This window comes from Trichechus manatus, unplaced genomic scaffold, assembly GCF_000243295.1.
Source record: "Trichechus manatus latirostris isolate Lorelei unplaced genomic scaffold, TriManLat1.0 scaffold00085, whole genome shotgun sequence".
Taxonomy (NCBI): Eukaryota; Metazoa; Chordata; class Mammalia; order Sirenia; family Trichechidae; genus Trichechus; species Trichechus manatus.
The window spans coordinates 5,166,458-5,191,716 of record NW_004444021.1 but is presented as its reverse complement, the minus strand read 5'-3'; the positions used below and the strand labels follow the sequence as shown (position 1 = coordinate 5,191,716).

Here is a 25,259-nt window from a genome sequence, read left to right as displayed (position 1 = left end):
CTTATATGACTCATGGTAGGAAGGGGAGGGCGGAAGATAAATTGGCATTGGTTACTCCCTGGAATACATATTACTATCCCTAAGAACCTGTAGTTCATTTTACTAGTATTTAGCACCATGACTGGCACTTTGGAAACTCTCAAAATATTGTTGAGTGAATATAAACAAAACTGCAATAAGGTGTGATAGGTACAGTGTTTTCAAAGTGACTGGATTGGAGAGTAAAGAATGAGCATGTTTAAAATTGTATCTTGAACCAAATTATGTGTGCTTGATTGCACACAGTGGCAAGCACCAACAAACTCATGTTGACAGCCCAGAAAATAGACTCCCACATTTAGCTTGATTCATTCAATTTTATTTTTCTTATTTCTTTAAGTTTTTGTTATTTTGGCTTAATAGAACTGAAATAGATTTTCACAGCATCATCAAATCTGCAATGGTTACTTGACATGTCAAAATGAGACCACTAAAACATCTGATTCTAACAAAAATTTAAATATCATTTCTACAAAGTTACATAATAAGAAATGCATTCATCATTTTAAAATCCTAACTACAAAAAAATAGACTAGTGCTTTTTCTTATGTTTCAGCACATTATGGCAGTGATTTCATAATCTGACCCTTGTAAATGTTTTAGTTTAGATAAATCTGTCTATAGTTTAGATAATAGAGATAAAAACTTAGCACAATTGCATATAATATACATTTTTATGCTTTAAAAGTAGTATTATAAAATTGTATCTATAAAATATTTGAGGTCTTTAAAGGGCTTTAAGTCACCAAAATCATGAATCTCTTCTAAAAAAACAAGCAAGGAAACAGTCATATTGTCATTTAAGTCCTCAAGTCAAGCCATTTTCAACTTGGATCTGTAATTTAAGAAGACTCAAGGCTGGTCATATTGGATGCTATTTCTCTTCTCATATGTACAGCAGATATGAGAAAATGAATTTATGTTGATTGATTTTCAAAGAGATTAATTGTATGTCTATGCTCTGAGGAAAAATGGGGAAAATGGAATTTTCTTCATAAATTATTCTTAATAATAAAAAAAAAAATGGTAGCTAATAAACAAGGCGTTTCCTAATCTTCCCCATAAGGTGACAGCTGCTCCTGTAGTCAAGGCAGTGAAATGAAACCCCGCATATAATTCTAACCACCCCCACACCACAAAAGAAAAAAATGGGAGGGGCGTAGTCTAGACCAAATGACGTTTAAGAGATAATATGGAATATGAAAGGAAATTTTTGAAATCTCTTCTTGTAACTCTTGCAATTTGTTTGAAGAAACCTGTACCCTTGAAAAGCAGAGTGCGCTGTAGTTTTTGAGTCACAGTCCTCCACACAGTTGGTTTTACCATGATAATAAACCCTTGTAAGGAGCGTTAATTCTAGGTTTTAGCGTTTGGGCTCTCTATCGTTAGCAGTTACAAACTCTTTAAAAACATTTTTTTTTTTAAAGGCTGCTTTCTAGAACATAAAGATTGTGGTAAACTTAACATCTGAGGTGCAGTGTTCTTTACAGAGGATGACAAAGGGGAAACTCTATGCATCTGCTTTGCCTGAGTCAGATGTAAACTAATCCTTTCAACAATGTTGCCTAGTTTCTTCACTTTATTTATTTAGTATAGTTCTGCTATTTATTTAGTGAGAAGGTGTGTGATATGCCTTTATTGAATGCAAGTAACTAATAACTTCATATCCTAAAACACTCAACAGCCAACCTGCTCATTTCATTTGTATTCCACAGACGCCTCATTTTTTCCTCCTCACTGCCTAGCCTGGACTGATCAGTATTAACAATGGGATTTTTGTCTCACTTGAAAACTTTCTTGTTCCACTTAAGTTGAGGTGGAGACACTCTCACTTAAAAAAAAAATACAAACAGGTATTTTCAGGATTTCATTGCCTTTTTAATATATTAATATTCAGGACCAGTGCCTTCACTTAGCAGATAATCTAATAAAGAAGCTGCAGTGTTGACAAGCTTCTTCAACAAATGGAGAAGGAAAAGGGGGGAATTTAATCTTTAAAGCATTTTGAAATGTTGAAAAATATTATAGAAAGTCAAAAGAAAAGAGGGAGACCATACAAGTGAGAAATTATGTTTCTATAACTAGATTTTAGCTACTGATGGCAACTTGAGTCCTAACCATAACTTAAAAAAATTTATACACCCCTTCTCTTGTTGCTGTCCCCCATCCCTCACTCAAATTTATTAATGTAATCAAACTCAACCTACTAGCCCCACAAATCAAAATCTCAAGGAAAGCAATCACCCACCTCACCAATGAAAGGACTTTTTCCCTGTAATTTCTAATAGCCTAAATTGTTTAGATTTTCCTTAAATTGTACAGCCACAAACATGTAACTTTTTCACCTGGTTCTGGTCTCCTTCTGCATTGCTTTAACATTTATCATTTCAATTCATTTGAAAAACAGCGTCTTCGTCTTCAGAGTCTCTAGTCACCTTAAATTATCATGAACATTGATGTTACAAGAGAAAGCAGAAAACTTGTTTTTTTGCTTCCAAACTGTTACAAGTTCAGTTCAGAGGAGGGAGGAGCTTGTTTTACTGAAATTCTATTTATGGGGGGTAAGGTGGGAGGTTCTGGAAGAGTTAATTCTGTCCTAGAGATTGAATTCCCTTTGCATTTTACTCATTGTTACTGATTCTTCTTCTCAACTCCGGCTTTCACGCGTTGCTTATGCTAAAAGCATTTATAAGAGTCAGATTATAAAAAGTTTAGCTTAATTTCTTATACATTGCTTTTAACCTGCCACCCCCAGCCTCCAGAGACTACCACAGTCGTTCTTAAATAACTGTCATTTTTGGCTAGAGAAAAAAAAATACATCAACTATTAATTTTTCCCAATTAATAGGACGTCTTCTGATCTTCTAAAGAATTTTTTCACCCACACAATTCTTTTTTAGAAAAAAAGAAGCTTTAAATTCCCTCTACCAGAAAAACCCTCATTAAAAATGAATTTTCAACATGAGAAGTCAGAGCAAGGGCAAACGTTCGACTATGACATTTGCTATAATTCTCTTGATCACAGGCCTTTCTCATATACTAATGAAGCATTCCCTTGAAGAAAAAGAAATAACAGGAAATAGCAGATTCTGCATGGAAACTATGTATGTTTTTACATGACTCAGTTGAAAAACCCCTTGAGAAGACTACTGGTTTGTTTGTTTTTCGTATTGGTATCCTTCTTAGAGTTGTTTCCCACTCATTTTCAAATTCCAAACTAAGCGATTTCTCTTAAGGAGGTCACCTACTTCTGTGGAAGGCTCACACTCTGGGGGAGTTCCTCTTTTTAACCACAATACAACATGGGTGTGGAACAATTACAGGAGAGGCGAGTGTGTTAAATCAAGTGCACCATCACTTTAAGCACATTTTATCCACTATATCTTTTGAATACACCTAAACCATACTTTCTTCTTATATTCTTTTATGCACAAATACAGAAAGCATTTTCATGTACTAATCACAGAAAATTTCAAGGTATCTATAACCTGGGGGAGGGAGCCCTGGTGGCACAGTGATTAAGCACTTGGCTGCTAACCGAAAGGTCTGCAGTTTGAACCCACTAGCCTCTCCGTGGGAGAAAGACTGTGGCAGTCTGCTTCTGTAAGTATTTACAGCCTTGGAAACCCTGTGGGGAAGTTCGACTCTATCCTACAGGGTTGCTTTGAGTTGGAATTGACGGATGGCAATGGGTTTTGTTTGGGTATGATCTGGGGAAGTATTTGCAATACCATATCACAAATCACAACAACAATCTCTGCTTTTAAATTGCAACCTTTATTGCAATCCAAATTTGTCTCATAATAAAAACAAAATAATCTAGGGAGTGGACACACACACATACACACATTGGTTTCATTCAATACACGAAGAATTGAAAAAACAGAACATTTTCAATGGATAAATACTTTAATATGTATCTTTTATGGCTGTGTGGGCCTTTGTGAAAAAACAAGTGTTAACCAACCTGTTAGGAAGCTGGAAAAGCTGTTTCTCTAGAAAATCAAGCACACCACCCAGAAAACTGCCACTCTTAGAGTTTTATACTTCAAAGTCTTTGGAATCCATCTCAATATGGAGTTGGGTGAGGTTAAAAACTACTGATTTATTTGACAGGAATGTATACAACAACATGATCATCAAATTAAGCACCTGCTCAAATTTGACACTGTGGTTGGCTTTAATCACATCTCAAAACTTGAAATTTAGGAAGATATTAGGAACACAGTAGTAAATAGTATTATAATTAATACCACATGATGTAGACTGTAGGTTAGAAAAAATAATTGAAAATAGACTACTTTGAGGAACAAACAAACTAAGACTATTTCCCTTTGACCTTAAGTACAGTTCGTTGCTTAAAGGATAATACAATACTTTTGACTTTTAAAAGGTACTAAATGATGTGGTAATATCAGTAGTTAAGGTGGCAAATACAGCAGACTGAATCATGTTTGGGCTTAGGCCAGGGATTCTCAGAAGTGATGTTTCTTGGAGGGGTGGGTCAAAATCCCATGTAACCAGATTCATACATGCAACCAGATTCTGATAGTTTCTGCTAAACACCCACCCACATTCACCCCCACAATACCCTGCTGGTGTATCAGTTGAGAAACTGAAGTGAGTGAGGGAGTTTAACTTTGGTTATCCCTTAGGTGTGTCTGGGGTTGTAAAAAGAAAAAAATGTTGAAAACAACTGATCTGTGTTCATTTGACTTTGACAAAGTCGCTTAAGAAAAGCAGTAGAAATATAAGATTTCAATTATATTTTTATGGATTTTTCAGGCATGTAATTCCTTTTTTTTTGTAATCATAGTTGTGGCTGGAATTCTAATATTTTATAATGTAATTAGCCTAGGACCATTATACTTAAGAATTTACTATTCTCACATTTCTTAAAATAAAAATTTAAAAACATCTATAGAAAAGCCAATATAAATGTGAACCTAGAAACTTTCAAACATCTTAAAAGACACAAAGATCATAAAATACTTGAAGGGTAAGAAAAAAATCAAATATAAATAAATATATCCAAGTTCTTTAAAAATTATATGTGTGTATACATGAATATGGGGTGCCTGTGCTACCAAATTCCAGGTATCAACATTAATTTAAATTATTTATTTTACAAAATAAAACAATGCAGTCTTGATTTTGTGGTTCAAAATCCAGATTGAATGTCTTTCTTCCCCATTGAGCCAATTCTGACCCTCTTTTATTTGAATTTTACTTAGAACCTTTTATTTTTCCTGGAACACATCAAAATGATTCAGGACTAGACATGACAGAAGTGAAACGGACACATTTCTAAATTGTTTATCCTGTTTAATTTTGACAAATATAAACCTGCTCTCCTCCGCTAGGTAACAAGAACTAGACTTAGAAATCATTTCCAAAAAAGGTATTTTAAACTATATATTGATAAAAATGCTGGAACTGTTTAAAGGTTTTAAACTAATTGTATGTGATATTTCAATAGGATAATTCATTAATCCAATCCTCTAAATAATCCCAAAGTGACTTGAATTCCTCTGCAGAATGAATGTCTATAGAGAGTAATCCATGGAAGACAGACAAGCCTCTTGTCATTTGTAGCCTTAATCCATTGCCTAGGGCATGAAAGTGCTCAGGATAACAAATGTGGGAATCACTAAAATCAATGTTATTTCTGGATTTTATTTTCTTAACAATACTGACTGGTCAATAGGCTTGCGGAAACTGACAAATACAACACAGTCAGTTTGATGAGTCAATCTAGTGAAGTAGAGAAAGAATCCCTCCACCCCTTCCCCCATTCTCCCCACTTAAAATCCTCTTGTCCCCTTCCTCCTCCTCCACCTACACTCACACAAACACACACTGAGAAAAAGAGAGAGAGAATGAGAGAGCTGCTCTTTCTCTGTTTGCTCTTTCTCTATTGGTCTGTAGACATTAAGTAATGAAAGTTGTAGTGGCAATGCTTAAATCATTCTTTATAAGAATACTAAGCCCTTTCAGTAAGTGTTTATGTTTTTAATTGAGAGACTAACTTACTTCTCTCACCCAAAAAAGTTTCATTATTATTGAAGTAGAATTCGGGGGTTGGCGGGGGAGAGTTGGGGAGTAAAGAAGGGAAAGAGTTGTTTTCTGTCAACCTCTATACCTCCCCCTCCCCCCGCCCCCATACTATAAGGATATCAGCTTTGGGGAAAATTGAAAGAAAAATGTAAGAGGAAATTTAAACATCTCATACAACTTGCCAGTTTAGGAAAGAATAACTAATGGTGTTTGTAGGACTGCCCAAATACTTGTGTATGTGTCCCACAGATAATTTAGTAACCCTTCACTAGCTCATGAAGACAGTCTTTTTCCATTGGTCCTTGACACTCAGCAGGGACTTTTGTGAACTTCGTAATCTTCCTCTGCCCTCTAAACCAAAACTAGGGAAGTGGCTTTAATTAATGAGATGTGATGCATTAAAAATGTTAACCAGAGCGTTCCAGAAGCTGGAAAACCATAGATGTTTTTAAATTCTGAGTATCCTTTTGAGAATCCCCTGTTGTAATTTATAATTCTCGGTGGACCTATATTTGTCTTGAAGTGATTGTTGAAATGGGCTTTACTAGGAATTTCTCTACTGAAATTGCTGCGGGGGGAGGGGGGAAGGGGCAGTTGAGAGGAGGGGTTTGTTGGGAGGAGGGAATGATCTCTCACAAGGCTTTAAAACCTTGAATGGTTAAAGTTATATTGATGAAAAGGATACACACACACATCTATAATGCACAGTTTCAATAGGATTATATAAAAAGCATGAATTGTAAATTATGTAGGTAGCTGGACTCAGATTTTTTTAATCAAAATTGCACCCAAAAATGGCTATAAAACAACGCTTGCCTTGGGAAGTAAATTTATAGCTACATGCCTTTCACAAGCACGCTGGAGGGTTCTGCTCCCGGCTCTAATCTCCGCGAGATGCTTTTTGCATGTGTTGTGTGACAGGAGGGAAGGGGAGTGGGTTGAGCTCGCCTGTTCTCCCATTGTCAGCCAGTCTAGTGAGTGTTGGGAAAACCTGTCTGTGGGATCTTGTGTCATCTCTCCCTATATGTGTACAGGAAAAGTCCGCGCTGCTCACGGTTGCTCTCTCTCTCTCTCTCTCTTTCTCTGTTTCCCTTTCATTCGCTTCCCCGGAGCCGAATGAAGCAGAGAGCAGGATTAGAGTCTGCCACCGGCTATCAGAGGAACGTAGATAAAAGGAACTGCTTCTTAAGCACCACTGCAGCAGCCCTTGTTAATTTTTTTTTTCCCCCTTTCCACACAACAGTTGTGCCTCATTATCCGGTTCCTGGCTCGATTTTTTTTTTTTTTTTTTTTTTGGAGGGTTTGAAGTTTCCGTGCTTCAGTGACTGTTACAGAAGAAGAGGTGTTAGTGTTGCCATGAGGTCTTGACTGTCTGCATTTATGAATGAAACTGACCTAAATCACCTGTTACCTCCAGTTTCCAGATTGTTTGAACTTCTCTGGCGGCACAATACCGGAGGAAAGACTGAAGCGGCATAGGGACCCACAGCGTCTGCAGCATGGGCTGGTTCACTAGGATTGTCTGTCTTTTCTGGGGAGTATTACTTACAGCCAGAGCAAACTATCAAAACGGGAAGAACAATGTGCCAAGGCTGAAATTATCCTATAAAGGTAAATCTTTGTTTTCTTTTTCATTTATTTGGCTAGCTTTCTAATCTTCCCCCCATCCCTATTTCATTCCTTGAACTCCCTCCCCAACCCAAACCGTCAAACCTTTAGTTTAACCTGGGAAACCTGTGTGATTACGAGTGTCTTTCTGAGATGATTTAAACACTTTTTTATAAAAGCATGCCTCGTGTTTGATATCTGACAATTTAAATGCAAACAAAGAACGTTTAATCACATTTGCAAAGAACTGCATGCCTGGTACATGGTGATCCGTATATGTGATCGTATCTTATGTTCTGTTAATTTACCTGACTTTACTGCTATTAAAATATTTTTTAAAAACACTGACGTAAAAATGGTCTCTTTGTAGATGTGCATATCTCACCTATAATAATTATTGTGATAAATTGTATTTTCTTAGTTTTAGACATTAAATGGTTAATCATCATCATGAATATTCAGTTTGTTCTAATCTGACAATCAGATGCTTAACATAAGCAGTAGATCATGGTTTGCCAAGAGAATATAAACTGGAGAGAACAGACTAGTTTTCTACAGTGTGTTATGATTATACAAAAGACAGTATATTTGGCTAATTGGGGTAAAGCTAAAGCCTTTGAAATAAAATGTTATTTAATTCCATATGTACTACAGTGAGAATTGAAGAGATATCACTCTCTAGTTGCACAGCTGGTGGTGTGAAGTTCCCTTTAAAAAAGTATAAATTCAAGAAAGAAAGAAAAAAAAGCTTTATCATATACTTGCTATACTTTGTTTGGTTAAACTTTAATGTACTTGCTTTTTAATGAGAATTTTAAAGAAAATATTTGTTCTACATTTCTTTAGATAGGTTTTATAGATATATGTGTAAAGTAATGCTAATATACATTCCAAAAGGACGCATGCAACTTTCAAAGGCAGAGACTATTTATCAAAATGGAGTTGAAGATTAAACTGTTTTAACTCAAGTAGTTTTACTCCCTAAGGTGTTGATTTCTTATGATTCTCAGATTTCTAGAATTGGGGGTGGGACAGTGGGAAGCTTCCAATTATGTTCCATCTTTAGCCTATAATATGAAAGAAAACTACTGAATCTTTCTGTAGAGATGTCTACTGTACATTTCTCTTATGCCAGAAAATATTTTATTTAATTTTCACATAATGAGGAACATCTCTTTCTGAATGCTCTAGTGTGAATGAGAAACTCAAATAGGGAAGAGAGATGTAATTTTCACACCTTCAATTAGAAAATTAAACACCTATTAAATGTGTTTTTTTGGACTTAATACTTGTTAGGTAAAAATACATTGAATTGGAAAGTATATGTATTTCTTGGTATAATATCTTCTTGGGTATTAAATTGAGAATAGATTTTATACAGCAGTAAGCAGAATGACAATTTTACTCATTAATACAAGATGATTAAAATAATCATATAGGATTCATTAAATATTTAATTAAATCTATATTTACATTTATGTTTAGTAACCATCTTTAAATTATTTCCATAGTATATGATAATATGGCATCTGTGTTTTCATCAGTATTTGCTTCCTATTTTCACTCCTTGAAAGGGTGCCATCACATAATTCTTGGGTTGGTGGTTCACTGTATCCAAGTTTATATCCTTTATGAGTAAGTTTTATATGCAACTTTTGTTCTTGAAGACGTGAATGACTATATGGTAAAATTTTAGAATAAGAAGCTTGAGATCATGAAATACACACTCAAAAAAAACTATAAGGTTTGCGGATATTTGTCTAAGTGCTAAATAAATAATAAAATAAAGTAAAATTTGAGAATCATGCCACTTTACTTTTGCAAGAAAAATTATTTTCATTGTAATAGGTTGCTCTCCATTATAGAGACATTGATTCGTTCTATGTATGAAAAAGATGCCATTTAGTTAGACTATCCCTTTGTTATATATACATGGCTTGAAAGTTATCTGATGAAGCAAACTGTATGTATTGACAAGATATATATATATATATATTTAACACTGTCTTCATAAACCTTTTTTAGCAATGGCATCCATTAGAATCATTCCATTTGCCTTTAAGTTAAAAACTTCCCTAGAGCTACATAGCAATTCTATTGGTAGACTTAGAGCTTGGGAATTGGGTAAAACAAACTGTGAAATGAACAGTAGCAAGAAGAATAAAAACAATGGGTCAAGCAAGTTTTCTTCTGTCATTTTATTGGTCTATCATTACCTTTTGTGTCTTAGATGTACACCTGTTTTGCCAAATCAAACACCCGGTAGCTGAATTGTCAGTACTTTGTTTCTTAACTATAATAGAGATTTTTTTTAAAGCTATTTCGATTCTTCTCTAACTAGATGTCAAACGTAGTTAAAACTTCCACTGCATTGCCCTTAAAAATATTCCAGCAGGATTTGTGAAGAGTTAAATCCCTGCCAACCCTAATTTCCCATGGTCACTTGTTTTCAAAGATCCACCATTAACCCTCTCATTGCTCAGGTTGCCAAGATGAAGTTTCAGGCAATCACTGTGACTTACTCTCCACTTGTCATCTTGCCTAGTAGGAGATGAAAAAGATTTGATATGTTATTGAGAAAGAAAAAGAAGACAAGAAAGCAGCCTTTGTAGTGGAGATACATACATATCTAATAAGGTACCTCTTCACTTTCTAGGAAAAAGGGTTTGAATACATGTTTTCAGGACCATCTGGAGAAATGATAATATTAGAAAAATGGGTTTGCTGGCTTTCCCTCTGAACCAGGCTGATTTAGAATCCTTGTGGGGGAAGCAAATGTGAGAACTCTGCAAATCTCAGCAGTCACATACAAATTATCCTAAAGAAACATTCACTCAGAGACACTTTTGCCTTCCTTAAATGTATGTAATACAGCTAAATGTTAACATACTTCTTTTTAAAAGTGGTGCATGACTGTTCATTTCTCCTATAAAACTAGCCAAGTTCTACCTTTCTCATGAAATAACAGAAAATCATATAATCTTTCATTTGGAATGTATGGTATAATGAAGTCTTCAGAAAAATCTGTGGAAATCACAAAGAAATACATTAGGTTTTGAGTTTTAAACAAATGACAAATGTTCCATCACTCAACATAATGAGCTTTCCACGACATTATGTGCTTCGGTTTTTAGTAGAAATCAAAGACACATGCAATTCTCGATGTGATCATGTGAATCCAAAGGTTAAATAAATGCCTTTACCCTTACCTTCATAGGGAGGACATTCTTAGTAAATAACACTTATATAAGTGGAAGGCATTCTAAAGGCTTTCTTTTTTTCCCCTCAAAGTCAAGTTGTTTAATTATTGTAATAATGAGGTTATCAGATTAGTCAGATATTCTCATTCACATCTTCTGATATAGAAAATAATGTTTATTTTAAAATTCTAAAGTAAAATTTGTAAGTTTTTGTCTTTTTCTTTTGCTCAATATGTTATGATTACTTTAAAAATTAATTAATAAGAATAATCATTTACTAATTAAACTTGTTGATGTCCTTTTAGAATTATTCTTTGCTTCTTCCAAAGTAGTGTTTTATATATATACATGTATGTGATATATATATGATATAACTTTATGCTAAATGTAAATATTTTTATGATTGATTAATCTTACAGCAATCTATAGATTGTGACTGACAATAAAATTCTTTATAAATAAAATTATTATATTAAAATGGCATTCATCTTATAGATTGAAGAGAAATTATAAGGTAGAGTAGGCATGATCTTTTGAGTCTCTTCGAAAGTTTTCATAGACATCTCAAGTATTCACATAGTAGTATAGATAGGATGGAATAGGTCTTATACTGAATATATCCTCGCATTTAAAATGCAACATGTCTAGGAAAGGTAGGGGAGCAAAAGAATAACTTAAAATGCACACAACAGAGAAATTATAAATTCCTTGCAATGCGTTTTTTTCAAATGCAGTCACTGCATATTTGGTAGCAGGTCTCTAACTTAACATGGCATTTTCTCCACAAATTCTGTTAAATTTAAATGTTATATTTTGTTTCTGAAATCTTGAGTTTAAACACAGTGAAAACAGGACTTCTTGTTCATCCATTCAACAAGTATGTCCTGACAAAATAATAAAATAAAACACTCAGTCACACATCCTGTGATCTAACTCTGGTCAGACCAGATAGGGCTAGTGAAAGTCTCCAATTTGTGGCTTCTCTGCTTAAAGCTGCCAACCAGATTGACCTTTGAAATAATAATTCATACAGTATAGATTTTAGCAAGTAGGAAAATAACTGAGACCACAAAACCATTCCATGTAAACCACTAGCCCACCAAATTTTGATAATGACATTCAGTTACTACTAGCTTAAGGAAATATGAATACTGCAGAGAAATTTTTTCCGATTCTAACTTTATTTCTTAGGTTGGTTTTTTCCTTCATATGAATCATTTCCAAAATTCCACTATAGCCAGTGATTTGTAATACCTAGATATTTAGCTAAATAAATTATGTGTAGATTTATGATATTTAATTTTTCGTTTTGTGATTTTTTGTTATTACACATAAATCAAACAACAATTAGCAAACGTGATTTTTGGTCAATTATATTTAAGTTTTATATTTCAAGAATTAATACAGTTAAAGAATCTTTCAGGAATTTAACTAGAATTAATTAATATGACTGCATATACTAAAAGTAACAAAAGTAAAACATAAAATACTGATTTCAAAGCATGACATAGTTATGCTTAGTGTGAATATGTAATTGTATTGTGGTTTAAATTGTATACCTTATTTTCTTCATATTTCTAAATGTGTACTTCATATTTTAAAGTTATCATGAACACTAAGGGGGTTGTAAGAAATTGTATGGTTTAACTACTTATGCCAGTTTTTCTCACTTAAGTCCAGTGACACACATATCTATCACAGTTTCAAAGTTCAAAATATCACATCTTTTGGAGAATTTTAAAATCTAAAGGCAAGACTGCCCTAAATAGAATTTATATTTGAATCTTTCTAAGATCTTCCAGAGACACTAGTACTAATATACATTTTGAATTGATCAATATCTAACAACTTTCATGTACAAAGTTATGATATTATATCATGGAGCATTACATATTAATTGAATGAGGTATTGGTCTTATTAAAACTTTGGGAAAATGTCTATGAAAAAATGATCACTTGCTGCTGTTTTAAGGTTATAGGTAAAATCTCCAAAATTCATGACAATATCCAAAGGGTTTAGTGCATGCCATTAAAACTTATCTTAAAAACGACCTCTAGCTGTAAACATAAATTAGAACAAGTGTGAGTCTTAGGATGGATTTTATCCCTCATGACTTCTACGGTGCTATTTAAAGGAATTATCATGATTTGCAGTTCTATACTTCCACTAATAGGTGGCACTAGCAATTTGTGACAGCTCTTTCATTAGTTGGGAAATGGGCAGGCTGCTAGGATACATACAGGGTAACCCGTGGAGCCCAGGTTTGGAAAGAGTGGCGCAAGAATCATGAGATGTAGCATGCGCAAAAGAGAATCATTAGGAACTTCCTAAAGGTCCCGATGTGCTCTTTGCATACATTTTTGGTACGTTTTAACCCTGAAAGCATAAATGGATACATGTTTAAAAAATTAACTTGAATTAGAATTTATATGTGAAATTGCTCTGTAAAATGTAAAGCAAGTTAATTAATGAAATTACGGTAACAATTAAAATTATGGAAGGACATTATATATGTGTATATATATGCATGTGCATTATGCATGAGTATATACATATATTTTATGCTGGGTGACACAAATGGTTAAGCATTGGACTACTAGTCCAAAGGTTGGTGGTTCAAAGCCACCCAGAGGCACCAGGGAAGATGGACCTAGTGATCTGCTTCTGAAAGATCACAGCCTTGAAAACCGTATGGAGCAGTTTTACTCTGCACACATGGGGTCGTCACAGTCGTAATCAACTCATGGGCAACTAAGAACAACAATATGTAATATATGTATCTCCAAAACCATTAGTGTCCAGTCGATGCCGACACATAGCGACCCTATAGGACAGAGTCGAACTGCCGCATAGGGTTTCCAAGGCTGTAATCTTTATGCAAGCAGATTGCTACATCTCTCTCACGCAGAATGGCTGTTGGGTTGCAACTGCTGACCCTTTGATTAGTAGCCCAGCGCTTAACCACTGTAGCCAGCAAGGTGTGCACCCTATCTCTCTTCCTATACACACACACACACACACGCACACACACACACCAAACTCATTGTCGTCAAGTCGATTCCGACTCCTAGTGACCCTATAGGGCAGAGTAGAACTGCCCCATCGGGTTTCCAAACAGCGCCCGGTGGACTTGAACTACGGACCTTTTGATTAGTAGCTAAACTCTGAACCATCATGCCACCAGGATTTCCAAATACACACACACACACACACACACACATATACACATATACATTGGAAACCCTAGTGGCATAGTGGTTAACAGCTACAGCTGCTAACCGAAAAGTCGGCAGTGTGAATCCACCAGGCGCTCCTTGGAAACTCCATGGGACAGTTCGACTCTGCCCTATAGGGTTTCTACGAGTTGGAATTGACTCGACAGCAATGGTTTATATATGTATATATATACACAGTTTTAAGCCTGAATTATAAAACATCCTTAATAGAAATGAGGCAGCCCGCCATGTCACGTTTTATCATCATCATTTATAGTTGGAGAATAGCTAATTAAGAAGAAAAGAGTGCTTAGAATTGCATTTGGTATGTTTTTAAAAGAATGATTCATTTTGTTTTGTAGGTTGTTTTTAATGATCACAATTAAACATATAGAAAAATCAATAAATTCTGACATAAATAAGTCTGAATGTCTCCAGCTACTCTCTCCTATTGCCAAGACATAAACATCAGTATAAGTAGGGAATTCACACACTATTTCCAAACAGTAACAAAGCTGGACTCTGTCAAACCCAGATAAGAAAAAATACAATTTATAGTTGAATTAGGGAATGATGATAAGCAAAAAATAAAAGTCTGTTGATAAATTAGAAGAATGATTTAGTCTTCGTATTCTACAAGTGTATGATAAAATTTAAAAGGACTACAGATTCAGGGAGTCTTGTCATCTCCTGAACGACTCATTAAAACTGCATTTCCAGGTTTCCTTTGCTTGGAGAGATGTAGCATGGAAAACAACATTATCCAAACCATACAATAGCTTAATTTGTTGCTACAAATCATAAACATGTCTTTAGATAAAATAAAACATCATCCACTTGATTCTTCATCAGCAAACTAAATGAAACTTAGTTCTATTTGAATATGTCAGATTACTTCTTTAGTCTATAAAACTACTTAAGTAAATTATCTTTGTTTAGCCAGATTGTACGGTCCTCAAGGCTGGATCTATATTATTTTTCATGTTTGTATTCTTGATGGCTAGCAGATTCACTCGCTGTTAACTGATTTTGTGCCTCATTTGACACACCTTGTTTTTAAAACCCGAAATACCTGTTATTAAGTACCAAAATAATGCACATTTGTAATAAATGAGGTCAGTGTAAGTGAATTGTACGTTTTAACAATATAGAGAAACTAAATGTAGTGTTAGCTGCTAGCATAAACATTAAGGGGTGCACAGAGGATGTGCGAGCAATGGTTTCTCCACAAACAATACCTCCTTCTGAACCAAGCCTATCCCAGGACTGAGTTCAGAAAGTATCCTGGCCATGTTTGTTTGCCTGCAGGTGAGAGAGAGTACATAACAATAAATGCAACCTGGAAGACTGTAGGAACCAGGCTGAGGAATTGTTTTATTCATGTGGAAGAATAACCTGATTTTCTTTGTTCTGTAAGCATGTCGTGTCTCACTAAACACAGCCAGAAAAGAAAGCGAGACTATTCTGAAACCAAATAGTCGCTGACAATAAAGAAAAATGTCTATCCTCACTCTCATTGTATCTGAATATTTATGTAGAACAAATCAGTCCTATGAAACAAAGTTGAAAGTATAATTGTTTAACGATTTAAACTATTTTTTTTTAATGTACACTTTGGGGGCAATCTTGCCTTTTCTTTCTGACAACTTGCAAAGTTTGGCATTTCAGAACTTTCCTTGCGTCCTCTCTCACACTTACCAAGATCACCAGTTACTCATTGCACTTCCAAGACAGCTTCTTTCTTCCTTGTTCTTGAGCTCTATAGCCTGGGAATAACACCCACTTCCATTCTCAGCCCTTGCTCCTGAGCCCCTACTTGCTCAGGACCATAGAACAGATTGGAAATAACCACAGGAATCTTTGGTGAAGTGTAAATATAAAAAATACGTGTTGAGTTCTTTGTTTAAAGCCTCAATCTCATGTCACTGAGGGGATGGGGAGAATAATAAACTAATTTTCACATGCCACTTATAGATCTATAGATTGATAGAAATAAATTAATTTATGATGCTTGATGATGAATTCTTAAGCAAATATGCTAGTCTTGGGACAAGGTAGAAGTGTCATCAGGAAAGGACAGTAGGAAAACTATCAAAAGCACTGATATGTACAAATCATATGCTATTAAAAAAATGATTATGGCCTAGTCTAACCTTTAAGGAATATATTTGGGAAAAACTAAACACAATCGTCTATACTTGTGGTTGAATCCGAACTATACAAGTGCTTATGAATCTTCATAAGTGCCCCAAATTTTTAAATTTTACCTTCAAATTTGAAATTTAAAGAGCATAAAATCTGGTCTGCTGCAATCATCATTAAGAATTAGTTTAAATAAACCTAGGTTTTCATTAGCTGTGCAGACTTCTATTATTATAATTAATAAGTATTTCCTACTTGTTGTATCCCATGTGCTGGACACACTTACACACACACATAAGCCGTGTTCCCCACACTCAGAGAAATGTATCTATTGGATGTGATAGTACGTATATTTGAACTGCTCAACAAAAACAAGTACATCAGTAAATAAGCAAAAAAATATTTTATGATAGTTTTAGTGGATTTCTCCATGAATTGGTAGATTCTTAGATAAATAAGTGAATATAGTAGGACTTCTGAGGAAAGTAATCGCACATCTATCTAAAGAATTCAGGGGGCTTTTAAAAATAGGGCAAAGGAACACAGGTCTTAAATGATAAGAATATAATAAAGGAAGAAGAGTAGGGAATTGTGGTAATCACCACTATAAAAAACTATTTTGTTTTTTCTTTTTAGGATAAGAGCCACTTTTTAAATATAATCTATATAATGATACAGTTATATAATCTTTTCCTGAATTCAAGTGCAAAATGAAAACAAAATTGGTACTTCAAAGGTTTCTTGTTAAGGGTAACTTAAAGCTGCTGCGTATCAGGCTGGGGACTTTGCTTGATTTTTATGTATTTGTATAGGTTTGACTGGAAATGGGATTGGAATGACAAGTGGCACAAACTTGTAAGGACTTTTTTACGGTGGACACTTGAGCTAATCCATCTCTCCTTGGGGATTTGACTATAAAATACATGAGCCAGGCTTCTTTCTAGCCAAAGGATAAAAGAAAGGAAAGTTGAGATTGGTTATCCAAAATGTAAAATGCTGTTGTTATAGATCCTTGAGATTATGAAATATACTGGTTTAGAATGCTGGTTTCTTCTTATTTCCCTAGTTAATTCTTATTGTTCTGCTTTGCTTTACTTGATTTAATTTCTTTACCCAATTCACTAACAATTGTTAAAAGAGAATTCCTATTTTATGAATCTTTTTTTTTTTTTTTTAATATGAAGACACCTATGGCATCTAAAGATAGGACTTAGGTATTAAAATGCCCTCTTAAATGTATATTTCTGTTATATACCTTGTATCTCCAAAGGCAAAGTCATATACTGTATATATACATATTTTTAAATAATGTTTTATTATGTTTTTGGTAAAGGTTTACACAGAAGTTAAGGTTCCAATTCAACAATTTCTACACAAACTGTTCAGTGACATTGGTTATATCCTTCAAAATGCATGAACATTCTCAATATTTCCATTCTGGTTGTTCTGTTTCCATTAGTCTAGTTTCCCTTTTATCTTAGATTCTCATCTTTGTTTTAAAGTATTTGTTGACTATTTGGTCTCATATAGTTGATTTTTTTAAAGGAGCACGGTACTTATGGGTGATATCCTTTATTTTGTGAGGCAATCTGTTATTTAGTTAAAAGGTGACCTTGGGCTAGTTTCATTTCAAGATTTAAAGAGTATCGGGGCAGTAGTCTTGGGGAGTCCTCCAGTCTCAACTGGTCCAGTAAGTCTGATTTTTTTTGAGGGAGGTAAGAATTTGAGGTTCCATTCTACATTTTTCTTCCATTCTGTCAGAGTCCATCTATTGTGGCCCTGATCAGAACGGTCAGTAGTGGTAGCCAGTCACCATCTAGTTCTTTTGGTCTCAGGGTGGATGAGGCTGTGGTTCTTATAGACTGTTAGTTCTGTAGACTAGTTTCTTCTATGAGTGTTTGGTTTTCTTTTTTCTCTTTTTCTCTGGATGAGTAGAGACCAATTGTTGTATCTTAGATGGCTGCTTGCAAGTTTTTAAGACCCCAGACACTAATCACCAAACTAAGATGTAGTGTTGTATATATTTTAATTCACTTACAACTCTGTCATCATTCAGGATGTTTCTCTAGATCACTTAAGAAAAAATTTAATTTCAGAACAAACAGGCTAGTAAAGTCTTAAAACATTTCATAATATATCAGACAAAGCTGTAGGTTCATGGTATTTTGCAACACAAATTACAAAAAGTAACTTCTGGAATTTTGGTCATAATAGTATGATTCCTTGTACATGCAGAATTACGTATAGGTGAGGTGCTATGTAAATCGATGTGTTTGTATGTTGTGTGTGTGTGTATCCACTCAAATACAAGAAAAGTCACATATTTATGTTTCTAGATTTCAGTACATTTGATTGGAATGGTGAATGGAATGCCACTCTATCACAGGGTTGGGGGGAAGGACGGGGGGAGGGGTCTCTCCTTTTGCTTTGTGTCAGTTCTTAAGTGGTTCAGGACTGGCTATGTTCTTCTGATCTTTGATGACCTAACTTCCAGAGCACCTGCTGTTGCACAATGCTGTTGAATAACCAGATTCTCTGCTCTCTCTTAAGCACTTCTTAGGAAGTTGCTAAGATGCCTCTTTCACTGATCCTCACCACACCCTGGCACCAGGCCATAACGCTTAGTGTCATGTTCCACAGATGTGCACAAGTTTCCACTCCAAGGTCCTTCCACCCTTAGGATGCAGGGTGTGAGCAGAACACAATTCTGATGCTCTACAATAGTGGGGCCCTGGTGGTGCAGTAGCTAAGCATTTGACTGCTAACCAAAAGGTCTGCAGCTTGAATCCACCGGCTGATCCTTGGAAACCCTGTGGGGCAGTTATACTGTGTCCTATAGGGTCACTGTGAGTCAAAATGAGGTTTGAAATATTTAACCCTTTTTTCCGTGATTCTGGCCACTTACCCCTTTTTCTCTGGAAGTACAAAGTCTTCAATCTATATGTTCTTGGCCCATCCAAATAAATCTTCTTGAAGGTCATTCTTTTGAAAACAAAATCCTATTAATTGTTCCCTGAGGGTATGGAAAAATCCCAGGCCTCAAAGATAAAAAGTCCTGTGTCTCCTGGGAAGAGGTTAGGAAAGTTTCATTTTTAGCAGATCAGTCTATAGCAGTGTAAACAAAATAGACAATTTCTTAATTAAGTTATTCTGCCACTTTAAATGTTCAAAAAATTGTCCCCTTATAAACACATACACCTAATGTTCTAAACTAGACATTGTGCCTAATACAGAGAAGTGCGATTCTCATATATTTTGGCCTAAATGCCCCAGCTTTACATCTATAAAAAAATATTGATTGAGGGACAAACAAATTAGTCTCCTTGACTCTTTTTTTTTTAAAATATTTTATTGTGTTTTAAGTGAAAATTTACACAGGAAATTAGGTTCGCATTTAACAATTTTTTATAGGAATTGTTCCATGACATTGGTTACAATTTTCACAATGTTTCAGCATTCTCATTACTTCTATTCTGTTTGTTCTGTGTCCATTGATCTAGCTTCCTTTCCTTCCTGTCCTTCTCATTTTTGCTTTTGGGTAAATGTTGACCGTTTGGTCACATACAGTTTATTTTTTAAGGGGCCACATTACTCATGGGTGATATTGTTTATTTTATAAGCCAATCTATTATTTGACTGAAATGTGACCTCCAGGAGTAGCTTTAGTGCCAAGTTCAAAGGGTATCTTCTCTAGCCTCTATTGGTCCAATAGGTCTGGCCTCTTTTAGAAATTTGAATTTTGTTCTATATTTTCCTCCTATTCTATCTAGGACCGTCTATCGTGTCCCTGGTCAGAACAGTTAGTAGTAATAACTGGGTGTCTCCTTGACACTTGAGAGGGAGAAGCATTACTCAAGGGAGGACCAGAAAGGGACAAAGCAGCCTTTAGCATCTTTGTCACTTCATTTGAAGGCTTATCCCATATCTAACCAGTTGCAACGTCTTGTGGAGTCTACCTCTTGAGTGTCTCAGTATTATGTCAGGCCCTCATCATTACTTGCCCTATTATAGCAACAGCCACCTTTGATTATTGTCTCTTCTTTCTGTCATTGTTGGCTGGAGTTCTTTCTGTAATTCGATGCTGATTATGTTTTTCCTGTATCTAAATTTTTATTGTGTAATGAATAAGGCCCAAACTCTTTAGCATGACCTATAAGAAAAATTAACACAAAGGAATCTTGTGGGCAGAAGACACTATGTGGAGGTCTTGTAGTTATTCAGATATGAGAGACTATATGCCTGCCTGAGGAAATGACAATGGAATTGGGAAAGAAAGGCTAGAGATGAGAGACATTGCAAATATAGAAACATTAGGTTTGGTAAATAATTAATCATGTGTAGGCAAGGACCTGGAGAACTCGAGCAATAATAAGTTTTAAAATTTCTGCAGCTAGGAAGTGATAAATCACTGATAAAACCAAAAACCATACCTATTGCCATCGAGTCAGTTCCAACCCATAGCGACTCTATAGGACAAAGTAGAACTGCCCCATAGGGTTTCCAAGGCTGTGGATCTTTATGGAAGTAGACTGCCACATCTTTCTCCCATGGAGCAGCTAGTGGGTTTGAACCACTGACCTTTTGGTTAGCAGCTCAGCGATTAACCACCGCACCACGAGGGCTCCTTTTAGAATCACTGATAGTAACTGAAAAGTGAAACTTTCTTCATCTTGCAGTCCCTCCCATGCCCCAAAACAGTACTCCTTTCTCCTCATCACATCAGTAAACTTTCTTTCCTGGGGCCATTTCTTACCCAGTCGTTTACTGATACTATCTTCTTCAATAAACATTACTTGAGTACCTCTGAATACAAGACCTTTGAAGAAGCAAAGATGTATAATACATGATATGACAACTGTCCTGAAGAAACTTACCATTTTGAGAGGGCAAAGACACTTTGTGTTCAACTTTTTAAAGTCACTCCTGTTCTTTATCCATCTTATATTCCTGGTCAAGTTGAGTACAGCATGTTATGCACAGTTTGATAGATAGCTGCTATGGAGTTGACTCCAGCTTACGGTGACCTTATGTACAACAGAATGAAATGTTGCCCGGTCCTGCAACATCCTCATAATAGCTGGCGTGTTCAAGTCCATCGTTGCAAATATTGTGACAGTCTGTCTCATTGATGGTCTCCCTCATCCTCACTGGCCCCTTTACTTCACCAATCATGATGCCCTCTTCCAGCGAGTGATTCTCCTGATGACATATCCAAAACAAATGAGTCAGATAATCTGTTGTGATCCGTAAAGTTTTCATTGTCTAATTTTTAAAGTAAATTGCCAAGCCTTTCTTCCTAGTCTATTTAAGTCTGAGAGTTCCTCTGAAACCTGTCCACTGTGGGTGTTCCTGGTGGTAAATGAAACACCAGTGACATAGCTTCCAGCTTCTCAGCAACATGCAAGCCACCACAGTAAGACAAACTGACAGATGGGTGATGGTTATGCACAATAGGTCCTCATTAACTGTTTCTTGAATGCAATAGTTTAAGGAATGAGTGATAATCATTCCATGTGAGAAGGCTAAGGAGCAGAGATGAGAAAATACATATGAAGGATTTCAGTAGAAAACATAGCCCAGTTTAATTCGAAGGTTTGTAAAAATGGATTATGGGAATCTTTAATTGGAAAGAAGGTCATTTAAAGCCACAGTACAGTTTAGAGATGAAAAAATGGTAAATTTCAAACAAAGGTTACAGGATTTAAACTATAGCCTATAGATGATGAAACTTTTAAAGTTTATAAATGAGTGACATGGGCAGAGCAATGCTTCAGGAAGCTGAAAACCTTGGGGTCTGCCTTGAGTTCTGAGTTCCTGAGTCATCATCTAAGATGCTGAAGCAAGATTTTGAAACAAATGGTTACAGTCTAGATTGGGCCTCAGGTAATGACTCTGTTCTCCTGGGATACAAAGACTTCATATGTGAACGTGTAGCTTACTCTGATTTGCATAAAGCAATGTATTGTTATAGTTCCAGAAAGTAAAAGTCATATTAAAAAAAAAAAAAAACTTGAAATAATTTATTTTTTAGTGCAATATTTAAAAATCCAGTAATCCAGTGTAATTTAAGATTGAGCTGTCTATCTAAAAATATTCTACTTCATACTAATTCATTAAAATGTTTTCAGGTTTCTGACAGAGCATAAATTTTGAACTTCTGATCAGGACTCTTACACACATTTTACACTATCATGATGTCACTACTTTAGCAAAGCAAGTACTATTTTCTATTTTGTTTCAGTTCACTAACTATATTATGTGGATTCATCGATTTTTTGATGATTTTTTTTTTTTTTTCCTCCAAGGCTGGAGTTCAAGGATTCACTACTTGGCACTTGACTCTAACTAAATAAAATTGGAAGCTGTGCTGAAACAGAGCAACTACTCCTAAGACTCCAGCTCCCTATTAGGCCCTCACATACTGGCCCAGAGCCATGGAGTTTCTTTCTTTCTCTGCGTGTTCAAGTTCAATAGAGTCTCAGACGTCTTTTGCTTCCCAAGATGCCCATTCAGAAGAGAATGCAGCTTCCATCTGCATACTCTAACAGAGCAGACATCCTCTCTCCATTGTTAAACCTCCTAATCCAGACAATTTCCTCAGAAAGGTTTCTAACATAACAACACAGTGAAACCAAGTGATTTAAAAAGTTTCTTTCTAGCACCGGCAGGGTCAGGGTCTATTTTGTCTACTGTTGTTTCACCAGAACCTAGATTAATACTTATCGGATTGGCTTTGGTCTTTAACTGTCAAATTGGAGAAAACCACATACTCTATTACAGGACTTCTGTTCACAACTGTATAACATCAGCAAGTCAATTTTGGAAGAATTTGTTTTGAGAAGATGCCATACAAGGAAATGAAAATAGTGATGCTCTACTAATTTATTTTTAAGTACAGATCTCAGTCTACAATATTGAGCTGCACCACACGTAATGCAGACTATGCGCTGCATTAACCCACCTGGATGCGCATATGTTCATATTACACCATCCTTTTGATATAATTTAGTTTTCTTTATGCATGGAGATAATGGCTGAATGCTTCTAGTGTACTCCATGTAAACAGCTAGATTGATTGCCCTTTTCAAATTCCACAGGAATAAAATTTCACATTCATGGAATACATATTCAATTAAAATACATATATTTGATAATATATATTGTTAGTATTTAGTCTTATTGAACAGTCCATCATGCAGTGTTTATTCAAGCACCTGCTTATTGGCCTATTGAAAATCGATGGATATTATTTTAATTTAGTTACTGGCATAAAAATTTCACAAGCACAAGACGAATCTTAGCCTAGTGATGAAGACAGATTGATATTTACTTAGGGTAGAGATTACAGTGTTTTGCTCATTTGTAGTTGATATAGCTGCATGTATCCTAGAGCTATTACTTGTTTTGTGAAATAGATTAATAGTACTAATACAAACCAAGTCACAATTTTTATTTTTGTAGTGTTCGTCTTTCAAAGACGTGTAATATAGTAGTGTGACTGTAAAAACATGAAGTTTGTCAACATCAACCAGTCAGTGAAGGTTTGAGGAGGCTTTGTAAAAAGCAAGTGTTTCAAGTAAACAACTGATTGAAATATGGCTTAGTCTGACATTAGACCCCTTAGTCCTACATAGGTGAAGCTAAATGTCTTACCTGCTGATCTATTGCTTGACAGCTAGTGATGGGGATGAAAGCAGAGATGAAAGAAGACCTTATTCTTAGGTCTTCTGGCCACAAAAACTTACTGAGCCAGGCTGAGCAAGGAAGCACCTGTTTCTTAAGGGTTGGCTGCATCTCACAGACTCTAAGTTCCAATTCGTGTTTTCAACATGTACCAAAGTAAGTCATTTAAATTCAGTAAAAAATAACAAGGAAATGACTAGCTGTATTTGCTCCTGTACTTACAGCATATCCTGTCAAATTGTGTAATGGTTGCCTTTAATATTATTTTGTAATGACTTGGTCCATGAAGACACAACATCCTTCATGACAACTTAAGTAATATTGAATCCACACAGGAATTAACACAATATTCCTATTTAATATGTCCCCGAGTCTGAATGAAACGTTGTAGATATAAAGTCTGAGTCTTTCTGACCAATTCTGTGAACCACCTGTGATTGCAAATAACCCATTTCCAGGAAAAAGGATATTCAGTCACTCAAGAAAATAAACTTGCAGCCTGCAGCTAGTAAATAGAATGAAGAACATGTTGAGAGTAACTTAAAGGGGCTTTTGTCTGACAGAAAACACTGGAAGCCAGACTGTGAAATCTAGACCTCCTATGAAAGGGAGGTGACACTAACCACAGTTGGCTTTTGAAGGATTTTTTTTGAAGATGGAATTCTTTTGGAAAACATTTTAAGTACCAGCATGAATAAATTTCTGAGGTATTCTAGACAAAGATGAATTTTATTTCATCGTGGCTTTAGCCGTATTACAATGCTCATAAACGATTTTACCTTATGCTGGACATGTGGAAACAATCAGTATATGTAAATGATATGTGAAGATGAGGTATAGTTTTAGCTTAAAAACTTAGACTGTCTGTGGTTATAAATCATACCACATCACAAAGAGCAACTTGCCTTTTAATAGTAACTTAAATGTAAAAGTAATCAGCGATGAATTTTTAAAACTACTAGTGTTTTCTTAGTAAAGTCCAAAAAATGTGAGATATAGTGTTACTTTGTGTTTTTACATTTTTCTTAGGATACAATATTCAAAGGCAAATATTTTTTACCTTAAGTAATTTTTAAATGTAAGTAGCTGTAGTTATACATAATTACATTACTCTATCTCTGAAAAACTACTTTTGTCAGATTGCGTTTTAGACTGAACACAGCTATCCTTTATTGTAGTAAATGATCCCTTTCCTTTTTCTTTTAGCATATCAACTTGTTTTTTGCCTATGGTATACTCATTCTGGTTGCTTATTTGTTTCATAACATTTCATAAATTTCGAACACATAAAACTGAATCAAATATTCTTGAGAA

The 25,259-nt window shown here is 35.2% G+C and overlaps 1 protein-coding gene across 1 annotated transcript in view; it reads left to right on the top strand.

Moving 5' to 3' along the window:
• The first annotated feature begins 7,191 nt into the window (after window positions 1-7,191).
• Window positions 7,192-25,259, top strand: part of SEMA3A (semaphorin 3A) — a 217,563-nt gene continuing 199,495 nt past the window's right edge. The window contains exon 1 of the mRNA XM_004381476.1: window positions 7,192-7,707. Within this exon, the coding sequence (XP_004381533.1) occupies window positions 7,596-7,707 (112 nt within the window). The 5' untranslated portion in view covers window positions 7,192-7,595. The remainder of the gene's footprint in view (window positions 7,708-25,259) is intronic.